The 24,701-nt window shown below is 42.8% G+C and overlaps 4 protein-coding genes across 7 annotated transcripts in view; 2 read left to right on the top strand and 2 right to left on the bottom strand.

Annotated features, from left to right (window-relative positions):
• Positions 1-22,413, top strand: part of LOC309476062 (uncharacterized protein) — a 77,099-nt gene extending 54,686 nt beyond the window's left edge. Inside the window, exons 4-7 of one of the 4 annotated variants that reach the window (XR_014197915.1) lie at positions 19,603-19,941; positions 20,246-20,367; positions 20,486-20,523; positions 20,953-22,413. Coding sequence is in view for 1 of the 4 variants with exons in the window: in XM_082139210.1 (XP_081995336.1) it covers positions 19,603-19,941; positions 20,246-20,316 (410 nt within the window). In the remaining 3 variants the exon portion in view is untranslated. Of the gene's footprint in view, positions 1-19,602; positions 19,942-20,245 lie in introns of all 4 variants that reach the window. The other 3 variants (XR_014197914.1, XR_014197916.1, XM_082139210.1) reach the window with 3 other exon arrangements.
• LOC309476224 (SLAM family member 5-like) overlaps positions 1-24,701 on the bottom strand; it is a 232,245-nt gene that overhangs the window by 48,313 nt on the left and 159,231 nt on the right. The gene's annotated exons all lie outside the window — the stretch shown is intronic.
• LOC309475737 (putative nuclease HARBI1) lies at positions 358-1,808 on the top strand (the record flags this gene model as incomplete). Its single annotated transcript, XM_082138616.1, has 3 exons — positions 358-1,102; positions 1,170-1,530; positions 1,691-1,808. The coding sequence occupies 2 exons, from the start codon at positions 358-360 to the stop codon at positions 1,526-1,528; spliced, it is 1,104 nt and encodes a 367-aa protein (XP_081994742.1). The 3' UTR covers positions 1,529-1,530; positions 1,691-1,808.
• Positions 1,524-2,760, bottom strand: LOC309475738 (nuclear apoptosis-inducing factor 1-like). Its single transcript, XM_082138617.1, has 3 exons — positions 2,333-2,760; positions 1,964-2,162; positions 1,524-1,863 (listed from the first exon to the last, which is right to left on the bottom strand). The coding sequence occupies exons 1-3, from the start codon at positions 2,531-2,533 to the stop codon at positions 1,583-1,585; spliced, it is 681 nt and encodes a 226-aa protein (XP_081994743.1). The 5' UTR covers positions 2,534-2,760; the 3' UTR covers positions 1,524-1,582.

The following is a 24,701-nucleotide window of genomic DNA, read 5'->3' as shown; positions in this document are numbered from 1 at the left end:
ATTTGTGTGACTTTACCAAATCATTTGATTTGTAGGCATATGCTTTCAGTGACCAAAACATTATTCAGACTGACAAAATAATAAAAATGACATTCTTCTTCTTTTAAATAATAATAATAATAATAATAATAATAATACAAATATAATAATAACGACATTCTTCTTCTAAATTACAATAAGCGTCATTAATAATAAAAATCATAATAATAATAATAATAATATTACAAATTGTCATGCAATAATTAATGTGAATGAATGGTACTCCACATCACATCATCATCACTATTGTACACCCCAATACATGTGACGTGATACGAAATTAAATGCTAATTGTTTCAAAACGCGTGCTGTAAAATAATGCATTGTGATAGGTCATTTGCTCATCCAAACAGCTATTTAAACTGGATTTCCACCTTATACCAATTCTCAATGATGGCTGACCTGGCTCTTTTAGAAGACGCATATGCGCCCTTGAGAAGGGAAAGAGTATTTGAGGATAGGCGAGATCTTCTGAATGAATCAGATGAATGGCTGATGAGCAGATTCCGTCTTCCAAGGCATCTTCTCCTGGAGCTGTGCAATAACCTGGAGCCCTACCTCCAGCGTGAGACCCGGCGGTCAAGGGCCTTACCTGTTCCAGTCCAGGTTCTCTCCACACTGGGGTTCTTAGCCACTGGAACTTTTCAACGGGAGATTGCTGACAGGTCTGGCATATCCCAACCCACCATGAGCCGCATGCTGCCATCCGTGCTGGCTGCCATCAGGACTCTCATCCCACACTACGTCCAATTCCCATACGACAATGCCCAGCAAACAATGATTAAAAGGGGGTTTTATGAGATTGCTGGGATTCCAAATGTCATAGGTGCAATTGACTGTACCCACGTGCGTCTGAAACCACCATCGGTTAATGATTACGCATACATCAACCGCAAAAATTATCATTCAGTCAATGTGCAAATTATTTGTGATGCCAGACTCTGCCTATTAAATGTTGTGGCACGATGGCCTGGAGGCACCCACGATGCCTTCATTTTTGAGCACAGCAGCGTGCGCAGACGGCTGCAGGAGGGCGCATTGAGGGGTCATGGTTATCTTTTAGGTGAGTACTAAGAGCAAATTTATTTTGCAAAATATATTCGTTTCCTAACCTCTCTTTTCCCCTTTAGGTGACAGGGGTTATCCTCTTTTGGACTTTTTGGTCACCCCTGTGCCAAACCCCGTGACGCATCAGGAGCGCAACTTCAACCAAGCGCACGCACAAACACGAGCCACTGTGGAGCGCTGCGTGGGGCTCCTAAAAGGTAGATGGCTCTGCCTGGCACACGCGGGGGGCACGTTGCTCTATTCGCCAAAGAAGGTGTGCAATATCATTTTGGCATGTGCCGTCTTGCACAACATGGCTGAGATGAACCGTGTGCCATTTGACGCGCTTGACCCAGACCCAGAAGTGCCAGTGGAGCAGTGGGCAGCACCACCGGCTTTAGGAGCTGTTCAGCTCAGACGGGACCTTGTTCGGCGGTTTTAAGGGTAAGTTAAAATAACACAGACTTCGTTTTCATGGTTTCGTTTTTTTTTAGTTTTATTTTTTTTTTAAGTTTTCATTTATTTGCTTTAATGTCGTATTTATTGACACTAATGAATGGTTAATTTCGACCAGTAGTCTACAAATTTCTGTTTGTCTTTCCAGGACCTCATCCGTCAGGACCCTTGGCCGTGGCGCACGTGAGGCTGGTGGACGGGCCGCGGCTTCCCCTGCTTGCACCTGCTCAGGCTCTGGGTGGGGCGCAAGGATACGCTCAGGCTCCTGGATGGGCTGAGGGGGAGATGCCTCGAGGGCGCTGGGGCCTGCAGTGCCATCATCTGCAAAACAATAGTGCAAAATTTAAATAAAATAATTTAACTATGGACATATGTGTTTTTTTATTTATTTTATTGGTCTATCACATTTAAGTTTACTTACCATGAATGTCGTCGGTATCTCCCCCACTGGTGATACCTTCTAAAGACGCCGTTCCGATGAGGGCTGCCACCCGCTCCTCGTTCGGTGTCAGCTGGAGGCTTGGATCCGACTGGCCTCCCCCAGTCTGACTCTGGCTCCTCTTCAGTGCCGAGACGCGCCTCTTTGTGGCGATCTTTATATCGGACCACTTTTTTTTCACCTACAATAAACAAGAAAACTCATGCTTAACTTGATCACTGTTGGTCTATATTAAGCATTAAAGAAAACTCATGCTTAACTTGATCACTGTTGGTCTATATTAAGCATTAAAGAAAACTCATGCTTAACTTGATCACTATTGGTCTATATTAAGCAATAAAACATTCTTACCTCTGCTGGAGTGCGCTTCTCAACCCCCACACTATTAACAGAACTCGTAATTTGGGTCCATATTTTGTTTTTGTGGGCGCCTTTAATCCCACTCTTTAAACTCCCAAATAAAACGATTTTATTTCTTTCCACTTCCCTGGTGATGGTCTCGATCTCCACGTCGGAGAAGTTTCTCTTTTTTGCCGTCTTCCGTGTGTCCATGGCGTAAAATGAGGGCGTGGGGGGAGCGGAGACTTGAATATATAGGGGCGTGTTATTCTAATGACGATCGTTTTCAGCCGCGGCATTTATCAAGGGCAGGTATTGCGTACACCTGGATTTCAAAGGTACGCACAGCTTCATAAATCAGGCGATGAGAGGAGTGTAAGCATAATCTTACGCCAATATATACGCCCGTTTCTACGCAAGATTGATAAATGAGGGCCATTGTCTTTTAGCAGTAACAACTGAGACAACCCTTCATCTTCTAACTCCATGAGAACATCACTGTTCATGTACTCAACAATGTACTCGAAACAACACTCCTCATCAGTTGTATCCAACCTGTGCTTTCCGGGTGCTGCAGTTGGCCCCAGACAATCCAACAGGCTGATCAGTCCATCATGGGTGAGTTGATGAAGTCTTTTCTTGATTTCCCAAACCGTTGCTTTTCTCTCGCTCGAAGTCATCTTGTCGACAATTCAGCTGCTGATGGGTTCACACTTGGCTCGTACCACACCGCACTACTCCTCGCGTGCGTGCGTGCGTGCGTGCGTGCGCGTGCGCGTGCGCGTGCGCGTGCGCGCGCTCTCTGCTCAATGTTGTGCTCTGTCCTTAACGGCCCAAATGCTCGAATCATGTACCGATCGGCGATCACGCACTGGAAAAGCAAAGTCCGCTCAAATAACGTGAAATTTAGAGGTGGATAAACGCATTTTGGAGGTGGGCAAACACTATTTACGAATTTTGGGAGATGCGTAAACGGCGTTTACGTGCGTTTAGCCTCCACTACATCCCTGAGTATATAGGCCTTCCACAACTCTCTCCCCATGTGTCAAATATATCACCAATATGTCACCTAGCAGCAGCAGCGCCGCGTCAGACACGCTTCTGGTGTGCAAAGACATGGAAAACGCCACGCACACGCAGCTGACAAGCAACAGAAACGCAACGCTCACGCCACGCAGCCAATGTGTCACCGGCCTAAGAACTGCACGCGACGCGTCTAATATACACGCATATGACAAGCAGATTTTAATTAATTTTCTCTGTTTGCTTTCACTTTAGACATAACTTTGTTTATGTAAACATTGTCTGTATTCAGGCACGTGCACACATAGACATCAAAGGGGGCTTGAGCACCTTCCCTTTTTATTCCTGGAGAGAAAGTGCCCTTTTTTCTGGGGTGCTTTTTTTTATTTTTGAAAATAATATATATTCCTGTTTGCGCACAGCTTCCCTGTCAAACAAATATATTTATTGAAGAATAGTATATCTAAATATCAGGTCAGGAGTTCTGAAGCGCTTGTTCTGAAGCCGATTGTATTGCTTCAGCAAAAGAAAATAGTACGCTCTGTCTCTACTTTTAGAATCCTGTGAGTCCATAGCAACACTCTGTTTTTCATGGCAACGGTCTGTTATACTCCGCACAGCGATCTGTTATCAAGAAATAACACACCGCATTCTACATTGGAATTCAACCAAGCCATGTAATAAAATAAGTTAGTAATAAAATAAGCATATATCACCACCAGGTGATATGCTTTAGTTATTTTGTTTATCCTATTTACCTGCATTGCCCTGTCAATTAGATGCAAATGTGCGCATTTTAACTAGTTGACGCCTAATTTGCATACATACTGAACGTTACTGAACGTCCCCAGTAATGACTTACATCAAGAGTCTTTCCCCCTGAAATTTAGAAATCTAAATGGGTGAATTTAGAAGAAATCTACAGATGCAAACAGATGGAGGATACACTCTAAAAAATTTAGTAAATCTGAGTAACTGCATCTGGTACATTAATAAATAAAACTGAGTAGAAATAAGTTAACATTAAATATTAACAATAACAAAAGTTATAAATTAACTTTTTATTTATGAGTAATTAATAAATTTGCAGATTTTGCTATCTGTAACAAAATAGCATCAACAGCCCTCTTCAGTTTAGAGTGAATATTTGTGTTGATTTTAAAGTGTTATGTATTCTGATAACACCAAAATAATTTAAATGATGTAGTGCCTTGTGCAAAAATAAACAAATTATTAGTAAAACACGCCCCTCTGCTTGATGCAGTTATTTAGGTTATTCTAAATATATACTTGAAACTAGTAGCATAGAAAATGTTTTCAAAACATGCACATTGTGGAATGCTCTATAATAGTGAATACTAAAGAGACCATGGTTTCTGTGTGAACTGATTATTTTGTAGACATCTTTTGAAAATGAAACAATTGCGTGAGTTTGAGGAAGAAAAAAATAATTAACTTTTTTAATTAATTTTTTAAAAAGGAAGTCAGAGTTGCATTAATATATATACTTTTTTGTTAAAAAAAAAAAAAAAAAACGTAACTATGAGAAGTGCCCTTTATTTCACTTGAGCCCCTGCCCCTCAAAATGTCTGTGCACGTCCCTGTCTGTTTTTGACAGTATTAGCGCAATATCCCAGATAGCAAAAAATATCGGCACGGCTTCTTTTTGCCGCCGGCCCCAAGCTGTCGGCTATAGGTGCGCCCCGCTGGCGGCGATGAAACGTTTGCCGCCGAATACGTCACTCCCATTTCTTGCGAGATGCCGCCGGCGAACAGCCGCCGGGCCGCCGACTTCATTCTCTCTGGCGGTTGCCTCCGTCTAAATGAACCGCGGCCGGCTGGCGGCAAGCCGCTTTGAAATCGACCAGCCATGAGTGAAACTGACAGCATCTTAACTACTTTTCACATTTAAAGCGATTATAATTATTATGTGAATTATATCAATTTTTGTTGTTGCTCCAAAGCCATTAGGGGTTATAACAGATTTGACTCTGATTCCATGATAAGGTTTAGGAAATTACATTTAAATTACTTTGAAACTCTGGAGCGATAATATGTAAAATATATAGAATTATTTTATTCACTTAAGGTGACAATTCTTTACATTTCTTTGATTTATGCACAATTTGAGATGCACCAATAGACCAAACAGAATTCCTTTTGTAAAACTTACTTGGCAATAAATATCTTTCTGATTCTGATTAGTTTTTAAAATAAATATTTAGCAGAATAAATGGATGAAGTTAGATTTTTGACCAATGCTTGAAATCAGTGAACAGTGAAAGACATCTGCAACTTGGCCAAAATCTTGGGTTTGCTTTATATTTTTTTATTAATTTGCAACCATGGTAATGTCTATGAGAAACATGAAAATCCCTGTTTTGACCTGAAGGATAAAGTGAAATATTTATAAATATTTTGTCTCTCTGTCACTCCAGGAAATTGTGGTTATGTCTTTCATTGTTTTACAAGCTCAATTTTTTATTTATTTTACCTTTTACATGTATAAGGGATTACTTTGCAGTTTAGTTTTGCGACCTGTACAAATGTTTAAGAAAGTGTTAAAGCACAAACAGAGAAGTACCTCCACCGGTCGAGAGGGGCAGCACCTAAAAACTGAAGCAGATTTACTCGTCTCGTCACACGGTTTCAGTATTTGGAGAGAGGAAATATCCTACTGTCTATGGGAAATATACGATCTTTTAAGTAAGTACATTTTTCCTTTTTGTGTAACGCAATATTACTATGTTCATTTTTGACATTGTTTTTAGTTCTTCTTCTTAAGATCTGTTCCTGCTCTTAGACCATTGTTCAAAGTAAGTTGGATATTTTTTTTATTATATTTAAGTAGATGTGTATGGCCTCATGCAATTCAAATGAAATGACAGATCTGTATTTTCTAAATTAGCCATCCGGAAGAACCTGGCAACCCAGGATGCCACTGATGAAGCGGTCTAGGTTAACGTTTCGCGTTACCTGAAAGGAGCATCTGACCGTGAAGGCAGAAAAAGGCACCGCACAGCTGGCTGAGAGGGACCCACAGCCGACCACTTAGGCTGACTAGTGACACCCCAGAATCACTGACAACTGGAATCCTTTCTTTATCTTGCAGTCAGTAACATCAAGACCCCTAAAGAAGTCAGAAGTGTCACACTATACTCACTAATGGCGCGTTTCCACTGAGCAGTACAGTACGGTACGGTACAGTACGGTACGGTTCGGGTCTGTTAACCATGATCTGGCTAGCGTTTCCACTGCCAACAGTACCCTTACTTGATGGGCGTGGTGTTTCGATCGACGTCATTTTCGCGCGAAGAAGAACATAGTAAACTACAATGGATGACATATACAGCAGATCTTGTTCTTGCTCCTCGACATGTTTGTCACAAGAAGACAAGCGCCGACATTAGGCTTTTCTCAATATTAAGTACGCAAAGTTTGTACTTGCCATGTGCGACTCCTACATGCAAATGGTACAGCGCGTTCTTAAAAGGTCACTCAGCTCGCTCTGCTACTCCGGTTATCTCTGTTACTCTGTATGTACATTTTAAGCAACAATAAAACGAAATATTATGTTATAAAACACTACTCTGCCTCTTTTCGTTTTCATTTAAATAAATTAAACATTATAGGGACACAAATGTGGTTCATGCACAACGCATATTGATTATTCACTGCACGTTATACGTTATTCTATTTAACGTTATAACAAAACGAAATTTAAAACACAACCCTAACGTTACCTCTTTTCGTTTAAATAATAAAAAAAATTACACATATTACAGGGAATATATGCATTTGTACAAATGTTGCAATAAACATCAGTGATAATCTTGTAATAAGAAAATGACAAGAAACCATATTTCTTTTTGTAAAATGTCAGTTTTATCAATAATAGCCAATATAAAAGTTTAAGTAAAAGGTACAAGAAGCTATACAATAAGAAATAAAGCAAACAATTCAGTCAAATGTCCAAATGCTGCGCTCTAATCTAACATTACAACAGTAAAGTTAAATACAAATAGCCTATAATATGAAACTAAACTTAGCCCTCGGCCAAAACGATTGACAGGGAACGAATTATATATTCACGAGACCAAAGATCGCCCGTTAGGTCTGCACAAGACGAATTATTATATCTCATGTTTAACCACTACCGTCGGAGTCATCGGCGAACGTCAGAAGAACTTAGCCGAGGAAAGGCTCATCCAGCCGGGAAACATGAGCGCCGAGCGCCCGCTGATCGCATGGATCTAACAACCGGGGAAAAACAAATCATCTTTATAAATAAACCACAGATTTGAGCTTTAAACAACTACATTCTCGCCTGAAAAACTCTTAAAATTACATTTCGTGACACAGTAACAGTAGTATTATATTTAAACTGTATATTAAAAAATGGCGCTTCTTATGTTGTCATTCCCCTCGTAGCACGCGCAAGTGACGATTCTCTGTCAACCAATCAACGTCCTGCAGTGAGTCTAGCTCCACCTTTTAGTACCGTACCACTGTGCTAGGTACCCCAACGGAAGGGTACCCAAAAAGTGGTACGGTACGGTTCGGCTTTTTGGTACCATTCTCAACTTTTGGCAGTGGAAACGCAAATAAAAGGGTACCGACCCGTACCGTACCGTACTGTACCGCTCGGTGGAAACGCGCCATAACTGTGGAAATTACTTTCTTTTTTTTCTTTTTTCAAATAATGCTTGTAAGTCCTTGTGCCACGGGTCAGCATTGCAGTTATAATGGTCTATTCTACTCCAGAGCTTTACTATAAATTACTACCACTTAACCTATTGTTAGAAATGGCTTGTAAATGTGATGCCATACTTTGATTTATTTGGTATCCTGCACATTATTTCGTATCAAGTATTCTCTTTACTTACAGGTAATTTGTTTCACCCTAGAGCTGTCCTCTTTATATGAACAATTATTGTAAGAGTTGTAATTTGCTTGTAAGGCTGTTTTTTGTTTGTTTGTTTTTTTTACCAAAATTTTATAAGAAACCTGCATGTTAGTATATTTATTTATTTATTTTTCTGTTATGTTTCAGTGATCTGACACATCTTGTTTAAATGACAGTTAATGTACTTTGAAATGTGGAATAAAAATGCCAAATGGATATTTGTCTGGTTTGAGCAATCATTATTCTTGATAAACTGCATGCTATAAATATTAAATATTATATATATATATATAGCCAGAATAAGCGGCGGCAGATCGCTCGAAAATAGCGCTTGCCTCCAGCGGGCCGCGGAAGGGCCGCCTTAAATATAACGGCGGCGGGACGGCGGTTGGTCCGCGGGCCGGCCGCAGAACGAAGGCGGTAGGAAGGCGGCTGCCGCTTTTAAAAAGCGGCTGCCGCCGGCGGTGCGCCGTCCAACGTGTTTGCGATGTCGCCATTCTGCCGCTTCTACTGCCGCCGGAGCGCCGACGGTGGTCCGCCGACTCATTGCTATCTGGGATAAGACTCAAAAGATAACTTAGTCCAGTAACAGGCTTAATTTTAGTGCATGTGCGCGTCGAGTGTACGCGCTCAGTAAAGCGCATATTTGAACAGCGCATCAGCAGCGAATGACATGTTTAACCGGCAAGGCTTTAAAGCACATGCAAATAATGAACTTTTGTGAACTGCAGTGTCCCGTTCCTCTGCGTTAACATTTGATGTGAATATACGTCGTGCTGCAGTGTAGCCTATAGATGAAGGCGCCGCAACTGATAAAATGCGCAGTTGTTTGGTGTGATTTTACGATTCCAAATTTAGGGGGGCCAAGCTTGGTGACACGGGGGCACTGCCCCCCCACCCCCCCCACCCCCCCCACCCCCCCCACCCCTAGAACCGCCACGAGGTATACAACACACTAGACGTTGTACAAGCGGATGAAGCAGAGCTAACAGTGGATGATATTTTATATGCATTTAAAGCATATTGCCAGCCAAAGAAAAACACAGTGTTTGAAAGACATCAGTTTTGGGCTCATCCCATGTCAGAGTCAGTCACCATTGAGAAATATGTGACTGAGTTGAGACAGAAAAGCAAGGACTGTGAATTTGATGCGTCCGAAAATGACATGATCAGAGACAAGATTGTGTTCAGTTTGAATGATCCACGGCTCAAAGAAAGGCTGTTAAGAGAGTCAGATCTCACGCTGGAGAGGGCGATCGACATCTGCAGAGCAGCGGAGACTGCCAAAGCACAAATACAAGCAATGAGTACTACAACACAAGAAAGAGCAATACATGTAGTGAACAAGACCAAAGGTAAAGACAACCAACAATGGAAACGGACGAAAAATGTAAGCTTAGCGTTAAGTTCTGCCAGGAAGACTCAATCAGCGCGTCATGAATTAACTCACTTCTAACCAATCATGTGTTAACACTCTCAGTATAAAAGAATGGTACTTACATCCGTCTGAGTTCGCAGATACTGACGGCGCCAATTACCTCCATCCTCCCCAACCACCTCCAAGATGGTCCTTTCCCTCCATCCTCCCCACCACCACCAGGATGGTCCCTTCCTTTGCCTCCAGGGGGTCGGCTGCGCCCCTGCCTTCATCTTCAGGCGGGATTTGCAGATTCCGTTACCCTCGCATTGCTTGCTAAGGACGGGGCCTACGCCAAAGACTATGCTTGCTGAGCTATTAATAAATTTACTCGTTATATCATTTTATCTCCTGAGTCTTTCTGGTAGAACTACAAGTCCAGAGTGACAGCAGGAAAATAAAGGATCAAGTGTGCAGGAAATGTGGAAAGTCACATCAACCAAGGCTTTGCCCAGCATTTGGAGTCTTGTGCCGAAAGTGTGGTAAGCTCAATCATTGCAACACGAACATGAGGAAGCTGTAAAGAGTCTAAAAAATGCGCTTGTAACAGCCCCAGTTCTCAAATTCTTTGACCCAAAGAAAGCTGTCGTGATACAAGCAGATGCATCTAAGGACGGTTTAGGCGCATGTCTAATGTAAGATGGACATCCTATCGCCTATGCATCCAGAGCTCTAACTGACACAGAGAAAAAGTATGCACAGATAGAGAAGGAGCTTCTGGCTATCGTGTTTTCAGTGAAGCGCTTTCACGAGTACGCCTATGGAGTCAAGGTTAATGTGCAGTCCACAAACCTTTGGAAACGATCCTGAGAAAGCCACTGGGAACAGCTCCGTCCAGACTACAGCGGATGCTACTTCAGCTGCAACGCTACGACCTGAATGTAATCTACACACCAGGTAAAGAGTTACTGATCGCAGACACACTCTCACGAGCAACTACACATGAGCAACAGAGTCAGTGTGACATTTTTGACGAAAAAGTGATCTATGCTCTTGAGCCAACAGAGGCCCTGAGCCCAGAGACTCTGGTACAGTTAAAGTTTGAGACACAAAACGACGTCATATTGCAAACGTTGCTGGACATTCACAGGCAGGGCTGGCCGCATCACAGAAAACAAGTTGACAAAAAGGTGATACATTACTGGCCTATTAGGCACTCAGTGTCAATAAGAGAAGGAATAATGTTTGCAGGAGACAGAATTATTCTACCGAGTAAAATGAGGTCAGACATGTTACAGAGGCTGCATGTGGCACACCAAGGCATGCAGCGCACCAAAGCTCTGGCCAGAGTACACTGGTATTGGCCAGGTATGACAAGAGACATTGAAAAAATGGTTGAGGAATGTGCAACTTGCCAGCAGTTCCAACCTCGCCACCAGAGGGAGCCGATGATCTCTCATGAAATCCCAGAGCTTCCTTGGCTGAAAGTAGGAGCTGACATATTTGAAATCAGTGGTCAGTCATTTCTTCTGGTTGTAGATTATTTCTCCAAATACCCGGAAGTACTAAACATAAGAGACAAGACAGCACACACAGTCATTAACAAGATGAAATCGGTATTTGCCAGAGTGGGAATACCTAAAGAGATTGTGTGCGACCATGTGCCCTTTGCAAGCCAAGAAATGAGAAAGTTTGCCACAGCATGGGGAATTAAGCTCACTCACTCCAGCCCAGGCTATGCGCAGTCAAATGGCCTGGCCGAGAGAACAGTGAAGACTTTTAAGTACCTGTTAAAGAAGGCCAAACAAACCAACACTGACCCATTTCTGGCACTTCTAACTCTCAGGAACACACCTGTCACAGGTATGGGCTATTCTCCAGCACAACTGCTTATGGGCAGGGTCCTGAGAAGCACTTTACCCAGCTCAAGCACAGTGCTGCAACCTGCAGTACCAACTAATGCACATTCTACTCTTCAGGACCTCCAGCGAAGACGTGCTTATTACAACAGAGGCACAAAGAAACTTCCGGTGCTGCCGCCTGGTGGGACTGTTCACATGCAAACTGAACGAGGATGGTGTCCTGCTGTTGTCAAGGCGACACGCGCTGAACCACGGTCCTATGACATAGTGACATCATCTGGACAGCAGTACAGGCGCAACAGGAGACACCTGAGGAAGACACCCAGCAACATTCAGGTGTAAACTGAGCCGGACAGTCTTGATGATGAGCAAGACAGCACCCTGGATGCTCCTACTGGTGCTAATGAGACTGCATGTGTGGAGCCTTCTCCTCCTCCACAAATGGGTCAAACCAGAAGTGGCCGAGTTTAGGCCACCAGTTAGATTCAGAGACTATGTGTTAAGCCAATAAGTGCATACAATATTGGGCTTATGTTGTGTTTAAAAAAAAAGAAAAAAAAAAGGAAACAGTATATATGCAATGGTATGTTCAGTTTAAGTTTAATGTATCCCTGATTGATACTCATTGAAATATTGTTGCAGCTAAGCTACATTTTACATCTTCTCTGCTAAAGATAAACTTTAGTTTTTTTGTTTATTATAAGAAAGGAGGATGTAGTATATAGTGCCGTGCACATATGCTAAGGTTAAATAGTCTCGCTTAGAGGCGGAGGGATTGATATATGTGATGTGGTTGTTGTTGTTGTAGCCTGTTGTCAGTGCAGCTGCTGCTGTTAAAATGCAAACAACTTACCTGGTGTCATCCTTCCACTCGCCACGACGCACGTTATAAATGGTTATTAAAAGAAACTACTACAGGATGGATTACTTTTGTGAAGGATGCATGCACATTTTTGGGACTTGAAGGAGCTGGACCCCATAACTGTCACGACGCACACACAGGGAAAAGGTAAGATCCAATCGCAAGTAATTTATTAGGGTAATCCGTACTCACAAACTAGTCCAGGCAATGGTCAAAATCCATACAAAAGCAGTCCAACAAACAAGAAACAAACAGGCATGGAACACAGAGGTGCAATGACATTAAACAACGAATCCGCAACAATCACAGAACAGACAGGGTATAAATAGACAGGTACAAACAATGTGACGAGAAACAGCTGTATGCAATGATGAGTGATAAGGGACAGCTGAGTGCAATGAAAAGACAAGAATCATGGGGAATGTAGTACGAGAGTGTGCTGGACACCGTGAGGAAGGAGGACATCTAGTGGTGACCCAAGGAACATAAACCAGACACTGTGACATAACCCCCCCTCTACGGAGTGGCTCCCAGACACTCCAAGACAGGACACGGAACAAAACAAGAGTTCAGGAGGGAGGTGGCACGGTGGAGGATCAGGGGGAGGGACGGGGGGCCAGGTCCATGAAGGGAAACAGAAACAGGGGGTAACAGACTCAAAGGGGGCCAGGGTGACACAGACAATACATCAGGGGAACAGGGCGAAGCAAACAGTCCATCCGGTGGCCGGGGCGAAACAAACAGTCCATCGGGCGGCCAGGGCGGAGACTTTCCCTCGGGCGGCCAGGGCGGAGACAACAGTCCATCGGGCGGCCAGGGCGGAGACTCTCCCTCGGGCGGCCAGGGCGGAGACAACAGTCCATCGGGCGGCCAGGGCGGAGACTTTCCCTCGGGCGGCCAGGGCGGAGACTTTCCCTCGGGCGGCCAAGGCGGTGAAGACCCCTCGGGCGGCCACGGCGGTGAAGACCCCTCGGGCGGCCACGGCGGTGAAGACCCCTCGGGCGGCCACGGCGGTGAAGACCCCTCGGGCGGCCACGGCGGTGAAGACCCCTCGGGCGGCCACGGCGGTGAAGACCCCTCGGGTGGCCACGGCACAGGAACTGGAACAGACACCAACGGCTCAGGCACTGGAACTGGCACCACCGACTCAGGCACTGGAACTGGCACCACCGACTCAGGCACTGGAACTGGCACCACCGACTCAGGCACTGGAACTGGCACCACTGGAACTGGCACCACCGACTCAGGCACTGGAACTGGCACCACCGACTCAGGCACTGGAACTGGCACCACTGGAACTGGCACCACCGACTCAGGCACTGGAACTGGCACCACTGGAACTGGCACCACTGGAACTGGCACCACTGGAACTGGCACCACTGGAACTGGCACCACTGGAACTGGCACCACTGGAACTGGCACCACTGGAACTGGCACCACTGGAACTGGCACCACTGGAACTGGCAGCACTGGAACTGGCACCACCGACTCAGGCACTGGAACTGGCACCACCGACTCAGGCACTGGAACTGGCACCACCGACTCAGGCACTGGAACTGGCACCACCGACTCAGGCACTGGAACTGGCACCACCGACTCAGGCACTGGAACTGGCACCACCGACTCAGGCACTGGCACCACCGGCTCAGGCACTGGCACCACCGGCTCAGGCACTGGCACCACCGGCTCAGGAACAGACACCACCGGCCCAGGAACAGACACCACCGGTCCAAGTGTGTGCGTAGCCCACACACACCACATGGCTGTGGCCATAATGGCCAGTGTCGCGGTCACTGAGGGCTCAGGAACAGACGCCCCCGGCTCAGGCTCAGGAACAGACACCACCGGCTCAGGAACAGACACCGAAACAGACACAAGCACAGACTCAGGAACAGACACTGGCTCCGGCTCAGCAACAGACACTGGCTCCGGCTCAGCAACAGACACTGGCTCCGGCTCAGCAACAGACACTGGCTCCGGCTCAGCAACAGACACTGGCTCCGGCTCAGCAACAGACACTGGCTCCGGCTCAGCAACAGACACTGGCTCCGGCTCAGCAACAGACACTGGCTCCGGCTCAGCAACAGACACTGGCTCCGGCTCAGCAACAGACACTGGCTCCGGCTCAGCAACAGACACTGGCTCCGGCTCAGCAACAGACACTGGCTCCGGCTCAGCAACAGACACTGGCTCCGGCTCAGCAACAGACACTGGCTCCGGGTCAGGAACAGACACTGGCTCCGGCTCAGGAACTGGAACAGACACAGACACAGACACTGGCTCCGGCTCAGGAACTGGAACAGACACCGACACTGGCTCCGGCTCAGGAACTGGAACAGACACAGACACTGGCTCCGGCTCAGGAACTGGAACAGACACAGACACTGGCTCCGGCTCAGGAACAGACACCACCGGCTCAAGAACAGACACAGGCACAAGCTCAGGGACAGACACAGGCTCAGGAAAAGACACAGGCTCAGGAACAGACACAGGCTCAGGAACAGACACAGGCACAGACACCACCAGCTCAGGTTCAAGAACAGACACAGGCTCGACGGCGGCCATCTTGTCAGGGAACACAGGCTCGGCAGACGTGACGTGAACACTCTCGGCGGCGGCCATCTTGTCTGAAGATACAGACTTGGCAGACGTGACGTGAACACTCTCGGTGGCGGCCATCTTGTCTGAAGACACAGGCTCGGCAGACGTGACGTGAACACTCTCAGCGGCTGCCATCTTGTCTGAAGACACAGGCTCGGCAGGCGTGACGTGAACAGGCTTGGCGGTGGCCATCTTGTCCGAAGACACAGGCTCGGCAGACGTGACGTGATCAGTCTCTGGCTGAGCAGACGTGATGTGAACAGTCTCGGCGGTGGCCATCTTGTCCGAAGACACAGGCTCGGCAGACGTGACGTGATCAGTCTCTGGCTGGGCAGACGTGACGTGAACAGTCTCTGGCTGGGCAGACGTGACGTGAACAGACTCGGCGACGGCCATCTTGTCCAAAGACACCGGCTCGGCAGGCGTGACGTGAACAGTCTTGACACTCTCCAGGATTTGATATAACCTCTCGAAGTACTCCAACAGAGTTTCAGCTGCTCTGTCAATCTCAGACTGCACAGGGACCTCCGAGACTGGGACCACCAGAACTGGGACCACCGGACTCGGGATCACCGGAACTGGGACCACCGGAACTGGGACCACCGGACTCGGGACCACTGGAACTGGGACCACCGGCACTGGGACCCCCGGTACTGAGACCACCAGCCTCGGGACCACCGGGACAGGGACCACCGGGACAGGGACCACCGGGATGACAGTGGCCTGCTCGGATGGGACGGCCTCCGGGACGACAGCGGGCTGCTCCGAGGAGAAGGCCTCCGGGACGACCTCCAGGGAGACAGCGGGCTGTTCGGGAACGACCTCCAGGTCTTGAGGAACAGAGGACGCCTGCTTCCTCCTTCTCCTCCGCCTACGACGGCAAGATGGTGGCATCGAGTCCACCGCCTCTGGAGGCCCAACAATCTCCGCGGTCCTTCGCACACACATGGAAAAATACTCCAGCAGGGAAATATGAGACCCTGAATCTCCTCCAGATGGAAAAACCTCATTCCGCGGTATCCACATATTGGTCAGTCCATTCTCTAATTCCGCCGTACTTGCTGGATCTTTATATTGGCGGATTCGTTCTGTCACGACGCACACACAGGGAAAAGGTAAGATCCAATCGCAAGTAATTTATTAGGGTAATCCGTACTCACAAACTAGTCCAGGCAATGGTCAAAATCCATACAAAAGCAGTCCAACAAACAAGAAACAAACAGGCATGGAACACAGAGGTGCAATGACATTAAACAACGAATCCGCAACAATCACAGAACAGACAGGGTATAAATAGACAGGTACAAACAATGTGACGAGAAACAGCTGTATGCAATGATGAGTGATAAGGGACAGCTGAGTGCAATGAAAAGACAAGAATCATGGGGAATGTAGTACGAGAGTGTGCTGGACACCGTGAGGAAGGAGGACATCTAGTGGTGACCCAAGGAACATAAACCAGACACTGTGACAATAACTTCACATTATAACCACTGAAAGATCTAAGACATTTTCTAAAATAACTGAAAATGTGTTTGTCTGAAAAATGATTGACATATGCATCTCGAACGGCTTGAGGGTGAGTAAATCATGGGTTTAAAGGGTTAGTTCACCCAAAAATGAAAATTCTGTCAGTAATTACTCACCCTCATGTTGTTCCAACCGCGTAAGACCTTCGTTCATCTTCGGAACACAAATTAAGGTATTTTTGATGAAATCTGAGTGCTGGATCACTTCTCCATAGGCTGCTAGGTGGCCCAAACTTGCTGGCCCAGAAAAGTTATTAAAGAGATCGTTAATATAGTCCAAGTGACTACAGTGGCTCAATCTTAAGTATATCAAGCGACGAGAATACTTTTTGTGCGCAAAAACAAACAAAAATAACGACTTTATTTCCTTCTCTCTGGGCCTCGTAATGTTTTTGCGCAGCGCGTCTGTGTTACACGTCACCACGTAGGCTCACTATTGGCCGACGCTGGTCATGTGTGTGATGCGTGATGACGTATAACACAGACGCGCAGCGCAAAAACACTACGAGGCCCAGAGAGAAGGAAATGAATAGTGGAATAAAGTCGTTCTTTTTGTTTGTTTTTGTGCACAAAAAGTATTCTCATCGCTTTATATACTTAGGATTGAGCCACTGTAGTCACTTGGACTATATTAACGATCTCTTTAATAACTTTTCTGGGCCAGCAAGTTTGGGCCACCAAGCAGCCTATGGAGAAGTGATCCAGCACTCAGATTTCATCAAAAATATCTTAAATTGTGTTCCGAAGATGAACGAAGGTCTTACGCGGTTGGAACAACATGAGGGTGAGTAATTACTGACAGAATTTTCATTTTTGGGTGAACTAACCCTTTAATATCATTTTTGGCCGAACTATCCCTTTAAACTATTGGTTCCAATGACCCCTGTGACCTATATTCGTCATGGTGAGCTAGAAGAACAGATATATGAAGAGTTCAGATGCAAAAGCCTCTAAGTGCCATCTGAAATTTTCTTCTAGAATGATCATTTTTATCAAGCTCGTATATTTAAGTTCAGTAATTTCACTTAAATGGCATTGAAAATGACCTATTAATTGTCATTTAAGTGAAATTACTGAACTTAAATATACGAGCTTGATAAAAATGATCATTTTAGAAGAAAATTTCAGATGGCACTTAGAGGCTTAACTCTGAACTCTTCATATGTTTTAACACTTGTTGAAGACCTTTCTCAAACAAAACAAGTCCATATTTCATCTCTGGAAGCCAGGATAAATGTGCAGGCACTGTTACTGCATTCCTGGCATGGGTCAGACCCTCAGTCACCTCTCAGATATCAAATACAGATATTAGATAATACATGAAAAGAACATTTCAGTAATCACACTGGTAACTTTTAAAACGAAGAAAAATCGCATAGGCCTAGAGAAGTCATTCAACTCATTTGATATTTAGAAGGAGAAAAAAAAAAAATTGATTACCTTGATTATAATCAATCATTAGATATACATTGAAGCAGCGGGGCATTTTTAAGATTTTTTTATTACATTTATCTCACCTAAATGTTCGCCTACTCATTGTGTTTTTCCAATGGGGTAATTTTGATGTTACGAGTTTACACAACACAAGGAAGCTTGATTTCAATCTTTGAATTAAATAGAAAAAAAGTAGCACAAATAAATAAAATAGAATAGAATAAAGATACAAATAAAGAGAAACAGGTCTAACACTAGTATTCAGAAATACTACAGAAACTGAATAAAATGTAAAATAGCACTGGATTGTCTTTTAGTCCTGACTAAATTAAATACATAGGCTAGTAATCCTGATTCCTTACAATTAAAGCTATCTTTTGTTGTTTTGATAACAACATTGACACACACACATGGCTGCGTTCACTTTAATAGCAAGTGCACGGCTCCGTTACTGTTTTCATTATACTGTCTGTCTGTCATACCGTCACATGCGTTTTATGCTTATTTAAGACATAACCGACTGTTTTTACGAGCATACTAACCAAGACCGGAATTTTGACACAATTTTGCGTGTTTTTTCCCAGTTAAAGCGATTTTGTAGTATTCCCGGCTGAACAGATGCAATTTACTCTCATGAACTGTTTATAAAGAATTTAATTTCCAAAACACCGTTAGAGCTGAATAAATACAAAGAAAACAAATCAACACTAGACATCTGACTGCAAATTGTACAGAATGCAAAGTATGACCTATATGCTTTTATGAATTGTTTTAATTACAACAATCTCATTTTAAAGTGCAATATGAACTAAATGAGAGACCTTAATTAACTATGAATTAATTTTGGTACAGCTGACGATCTCAATTTAGAGAGGAAAATATAAAATATATAAAATGACCAAATAAAGACCTAATTTAGTGTAAACAACCTATCAGAAGTGCAAACCAATAAAACACTGTGTTCTGCATGTGACAGTAACCATGAATCACACACACACACACACTCTGCATAACATCATAAGCAAATTAAATGGTTATCACTGATGTCTAAACCTGCATAATATGCTAATGACCCCACTAAACGTTAGCTAACGGCTTCAAAGGAGATGGATATATAATAAACACTTTAGTCTCTCAAAGTTTAGCAGACATTTTCATTACAATACCATTAACATTTACGGTTTGGGTCTGGATTTCCAGGCTACATCAGAATCATTATTTCACAGACTCAGGCTCTAAAAATGAAGACAAAACATCCCAGTAACTGATCGTTACTGGGATGTTTTGTCTTCATTTTTCTACCGTGGAAAGATGCGCTGTCCATGTTTTTTTTTTTGTAGTCTATGGTGTGGTTTCAATAAAGGCAGCACATTAACGGTGATTGAACTGACTGGAACTATCTGTGTATTCGCTGTTTTGGGCACCAGCCAATCAGAATTGTGTATTCAGACAGACCATGGTATAAATACAGAAAATGAGCAAAAAACATAATCAATGCATGCCTTTACAAACCTGTTTGAGCCTCTGTTCACTGTACTGTGTGTGTATGAGTGTTTCTTAATGATTATATTTGGTTAAAAGCCTAAATTAAATCAGTTCATCATATAAAATAAAATAAAATAATTTTCAAATCCACAGACTTTTAAAATGTATAGTTTGTTGTTTTCAGCAAATATATCCTCCAATCATCTGTTGGTTTGTTTTTCAGGTGTTTCTGCTGCTGAACGAGATGAAAAGAGAAAGTCTGTGAAGGAGGGAGAATCTGTCGCTTTAGATTCTGGTGTAATGAAAAACACAAATGGTTTGATGACGTGGTATTTTAATGAGATTCTCATCGCTGAAATCACTAGAGATGCGAGTAAGATCTGTGAAGATGAACAATGTGATGAGAAATTCAGAGACAGACTGAAGCTGGATCATCAGACTGGATCTCTGACTATCACAAACACCAGAACCACAGACTCTGGAGATTATACACTAGAGATCAGCAGCAGCAGCGACAGCTTCAGTATTAGGAGGATTAGGAGCTTCAGTGTTACTGTGACTGGTGAGTGTCATTTAGTCTGTCAGTGCATTCTAAATAAAGTGCCTTTCATTGTGGACAGTTTTGACCAACATTATGATGAATGTTATAAACCTGCACAATGCACAAAATCAGTTTTCCTGCGAGCATCGATGTTTCCTGTTGAGCTCAACGTGCTTTGATGTCATTTTAGTTCCCGTTTCTCTAAAACCCACCATTTATCAGTTAAATCAGAACCACACAACTGATGAACAAAACAGAAAGGTGTAAATGTCGGTCAAAAACATCAGTAAAATTGATGTCTATCTTTTTATTGTTACTGCTTTAGGTCGAAATCCAGCTGCTCGTGCAGGAATAGTAGCTCTGGTTGTTGTTGTTGTTGCTGCTGCGATGATTTAGCCTACTATCGCAAGAGTCGAAAGAATCGCAGGAGTCCAGCAACAAGAGAAGGTTAGTATTACATACAGCTGATTTAACAAGATGCAAATATGAGTTTGTGTGTGAACGTTTGTGAAAATATGTATTTTCATTCTGATTGGAATTGAGTTTGTCATTATTGTTCTAACAGGCACCAGGACCAGGACAGAGCCAAATCATAATAATGAGGTAAAATAAAACACACGAAAACTCGCATGCAAACAGACACACAGCACTTACAGATCTGAACAGTTTTATGTAGTTTAATTAAAAATCAGTACATAGAAATAGTTTTACTTTAGATTGAAAAGCAGTGGCATGAATATATAATATATGTGATCAAATAATTAATACACACACACACACACACACACACACACACAGGGGAACCCACATTCTCCATGAGTAGTTTCATATTATTTTAATCAAAAAGAATCAGGCATTGAGATTCAAATGTTGTACTACTGTAGTACTGTATTATGTCAAATATTCAGGAAAAGGAAACCACCCCAGATTCCTCAAACACAATTCCAAGTCAAATTTTTTTTCTGTTTGTGTGACTGAATCATCAATCCTGTTTATTTATTTTACCTTCTGTGAATCTGTTTTCTTTTACAGGCGAATTATGTAAAATACTCAATCGTTTGTCAGAATGAGGATCCTGCTAATGGGACATGCTGTAATCAGAATGAGACTGCCAATGAAACATCACAGTAACATTATTATTTTGGTACATTTATTTAATGGGACACTAAAGAGAAGATGGATAATGAGAGAAGAAGAGGATGAAACGGTTAAGCCTATGGCAAGCAGGGCGGGGCCAAGAGTCTCGAGAGTCCCAAAAAGAGTCCCAAATGGCACACTTCATATGCACTTTCTGTCTTGTGGACCGGCTGCCGTGTCCGTAAAGTCCATGAGACTGTAGGGTGTCCCATTTGTCATTTTAGGTTTCAGAAGGGTGTTCGCGAGCACCCCCTTTGCAGTCGATATGCGCTCTGGATTGATAGGAGGAGCAATGACAGTGAAGAACAGTGAAGTTCCTGCCTCCTTGTTCCCCTGAACCTTTAACTTTTTTACATAGCCTTACTATTTTCAAAAAAGGCAGTTAAGCAGTAAACAAGCTTTAAAGTATGAACCAAAGTGACACTTAACCAGCAATAGAATAGAAAGGCCTAGTTTCACAGACAGGGTTTAGATTAAACCAGGGTTAGCCCTTAGTTCAATTAGGACATTTAAGTAGCTTTTATAAACATGCCTTAAAGAAAAATTACTGGTGTGCATCTTGAGACGAAACAATGGCACTGACTATTTTTAAGATATTTCAGTGCAAGTTGCTTTCAGTTCAAACAGCTCAAACATGCGTTTTAGTCTGGGATTTGGTTTAAGCCTTGTCTGGAAAACGTCAAACACTTCCCCCTGTTTCACAGTGTGTAGAGGTTTATTAATGCTGCTAAAGAGATCCAGACAGGAACAGTGAGACCTGTGATTTTTTTTTTTTTTTTTTTTTACTGATCTTGTTTAACATTGGTTATTTTGCCCCGTCTGTGTTCGTCCTCTTGTAACTGATTGTTTTACCCTTCCAAGACAGCTATTATCATCAAGAAGTGTATTTGTCTACTAGTAGTCACATATGGCCTTGTACTGTAAGACACAAGCACTTTTCACAAATGCACAGTTGCGAATTTGAAAGCAGCTGTCAATCAAATGACATGCAGGTGCTGAATGGAGTTTGCACCGATACTGTAGGTGCCTATCATTTTTGGATTGACATCTTGCACTTACTACAGTACATATCATGTACTGTATTGTGGTCTTCAGATTCTAATGCTTTAGCTAGACCTTTCAAGCAATGTTTGTCCAATTTTTTTTTTTTTTATTAATATTTTGTTCTTAATGTAAATAGCTTAAATAGAATTTAGAAGTGTCTAATGTATTGTCATCTATTTTTGTCATGTTAATATTTTGTCATTTCAAAGCTAAAATACTGTCATTTGCCAAACCCTCACAAAATCCTGTATCATGAATCTTACCATGATGTATATCAATAAACTGGACATGAGTGTTTCCTTTTTACAATCACTGGTTCAGTTTATTTTTGTTAGATATTCAAATGTGGTAAATTATCTGTGTATATAAAGATGTTTTATTTTGTGTGGAAAGACAAAAATTAGATCAAACTATTTGTAAATATTTGTACACAACTTTGCATCAGTCAGCATTAAAAAAGGGCCTCGAAGTTCTTCCTTTATAAACACCATTTTCTTTCTAAAATATGGAAATTAATTGGAAAGATATTTGTTTGTTCATGGGTTAAATTCCATTAAAAACATTTTTCACTCATAACTGGTGTTTTTAAACTGTGAATTCCTACTTAGGACACAAGATGGCGTAATACATTATTCATAGTAAACATCTACTCACCACCAGGCACTTTATTATGTACACCTTGTTAGTAACGTGTGTTAAGGCCAGCTCATTTCAAACCGCAAAATAAAAGATGGATCATACACCAGCGTTTAATGAATAAAGTTGTTATATTTTCTTTAACAAATATAACAATAACCACAAATAATAACCAACAAGTCTAGGGAAAAGTCTATAACAAAATCTCAAAGATACATGATTTAAGAATTAATGAAGTAAATCACTTGGATGGGTGAAATGCAGAGCATAAATTCTGAGTATGGGAAACCAAACGTGGAAGTAAAATGGATAAACATAAAAAAAATAAACCTTTACAGCCATATTATCTTTGAAAGCACAGGTTTTAGGTTTTATTTAGCATCAAACAAACACAGAAATAAAAAAACTGATTAATGAAAAAATAAAAGATAAGATAAAAAAAAATGAAAACCCGCTCAGTAGATGGTGATATGCACTAAAATATATCGGTAAATGAAGAAAGCGTCTTAGCATCCGTTTCCATGGTGACTCCTAAATTTGAAATTCTGTTGAGAAAGTATTTGTGTGGTCATCGTTAACTCTGAGTTTCATACTCTGGGTCTGGGTGAAGGAACTTACTCCAGACTGCGGTTTTGAAACCTAGGCTATACCTCGAGGATGCAAGGTTTGGGTTAATCAAGTAAGTTAACCTTGCTTTCTGGAATACCCCCTAGTGACTGTGGAGGCCAATTGAGTAATTAACTCATTGTCAAGTTCAAGACAAGAAACCAGTTTGGACGATTTGAGCTTTGTGACAGTGTTAACATACTGCTGAAAATAGCCATCAGAAGATGGGTATACTGTGAGCCCATCTTCACACCCAATGTATAATTGGGGCACACTGTGTGGGATGCTGTTCCTGCAAACAAACAAACAAATAATTAACTGGCATGGGAAACAGCTGGAAAACATTTAAAATTATAAGGATTATTAGTGTGATATCAGACACTACCGTGTTCTAGGACCCTGGTTTTTGTGACAGCCCCACCAAGCCAATTCTACTCAAACATAGGAGACCTGATTCAAGCTTCAAACAAACAGATGCAAAGACTAGACCCATGCATGTAAATTATCCATTATAATGCTCAATGCATAATGTAAAAAGAAATCTGATGAAACCTGAGAGGATCTAAATGTGATGCTGCAATTGACACTTTTAATTTAATTTCCACATTTCATTTAATCAGCCAGAATTAGTTTAATTGTGCAGGGGCATTTTTTACCCCCTTACCTAAGCCCCCTTATTTCCGACCCTGATCTAATCTATGAAATGGGAAAATCTTTGGGTTAAAAATGCAGGGTATGTTTACAATACAGAAGTATTAGGTGCAAATTTTGATGTGGGATATTATTTAAAAAACATGGTAGCTTTGCAGCTGTCCATTGTCAACACAAAATGTGTAAGCTGAGACTTTGTTTCACACCAGAAGTAATCTGCTCTGTCTTGTCCGTGCCTTTTTTACTCCTCAATATATTTCTTTGTAGAAGTTGGAAATCCCATAATGTCCACTTTGTTAATGAATCACTCAATTGAGTCTGTTCTTTGGTAAAATGGGTTTGGTCAGTATGAATTGGTTTGTGATTCAGTCTGAATGATTCAGACAGCTCAAGGATCATTTAGACTCAAATATGAAATTCAGTGATATGTCATTGATTTACCAAGTTTTTATTATTGGGCTTTTGGCTGCTCTACTGTGAGATATGTATTGTTTTGTTTATTGATAGTACTGGTGCATACCATCGGCTGTCGTGACAGTTCCCTAGGGCCAGAAACCTCGGCTACATACCCTGCGTGCAGAGATCCGGGCCTGGTATTCGTCCAAATACCTTCAAGGGAATTTGGCCAAGGATAAGGAAAATATCCTCAGGAGACACTATACCCCTGACGAGTGGAGGTCTCAGGAAAACCACTCTCCGATGATAGG

Source organism: Leuciscus leuciscus, assembly GCF_965113295.1.
Source record: "Leuciscus leuciscus genome assembly, chromosome: 15".
NCBI classification, from domain to species: domain Eukaryota; kingdom Metazoa; phylum Chordata; class Actinopteri; order Cypriniformes; family Leuciscidae; genus Leuciscus; species Leuciscus leuciscus.
This window is presented reverse-complemented; position numbering and strand designations above follow the sequence as displayed.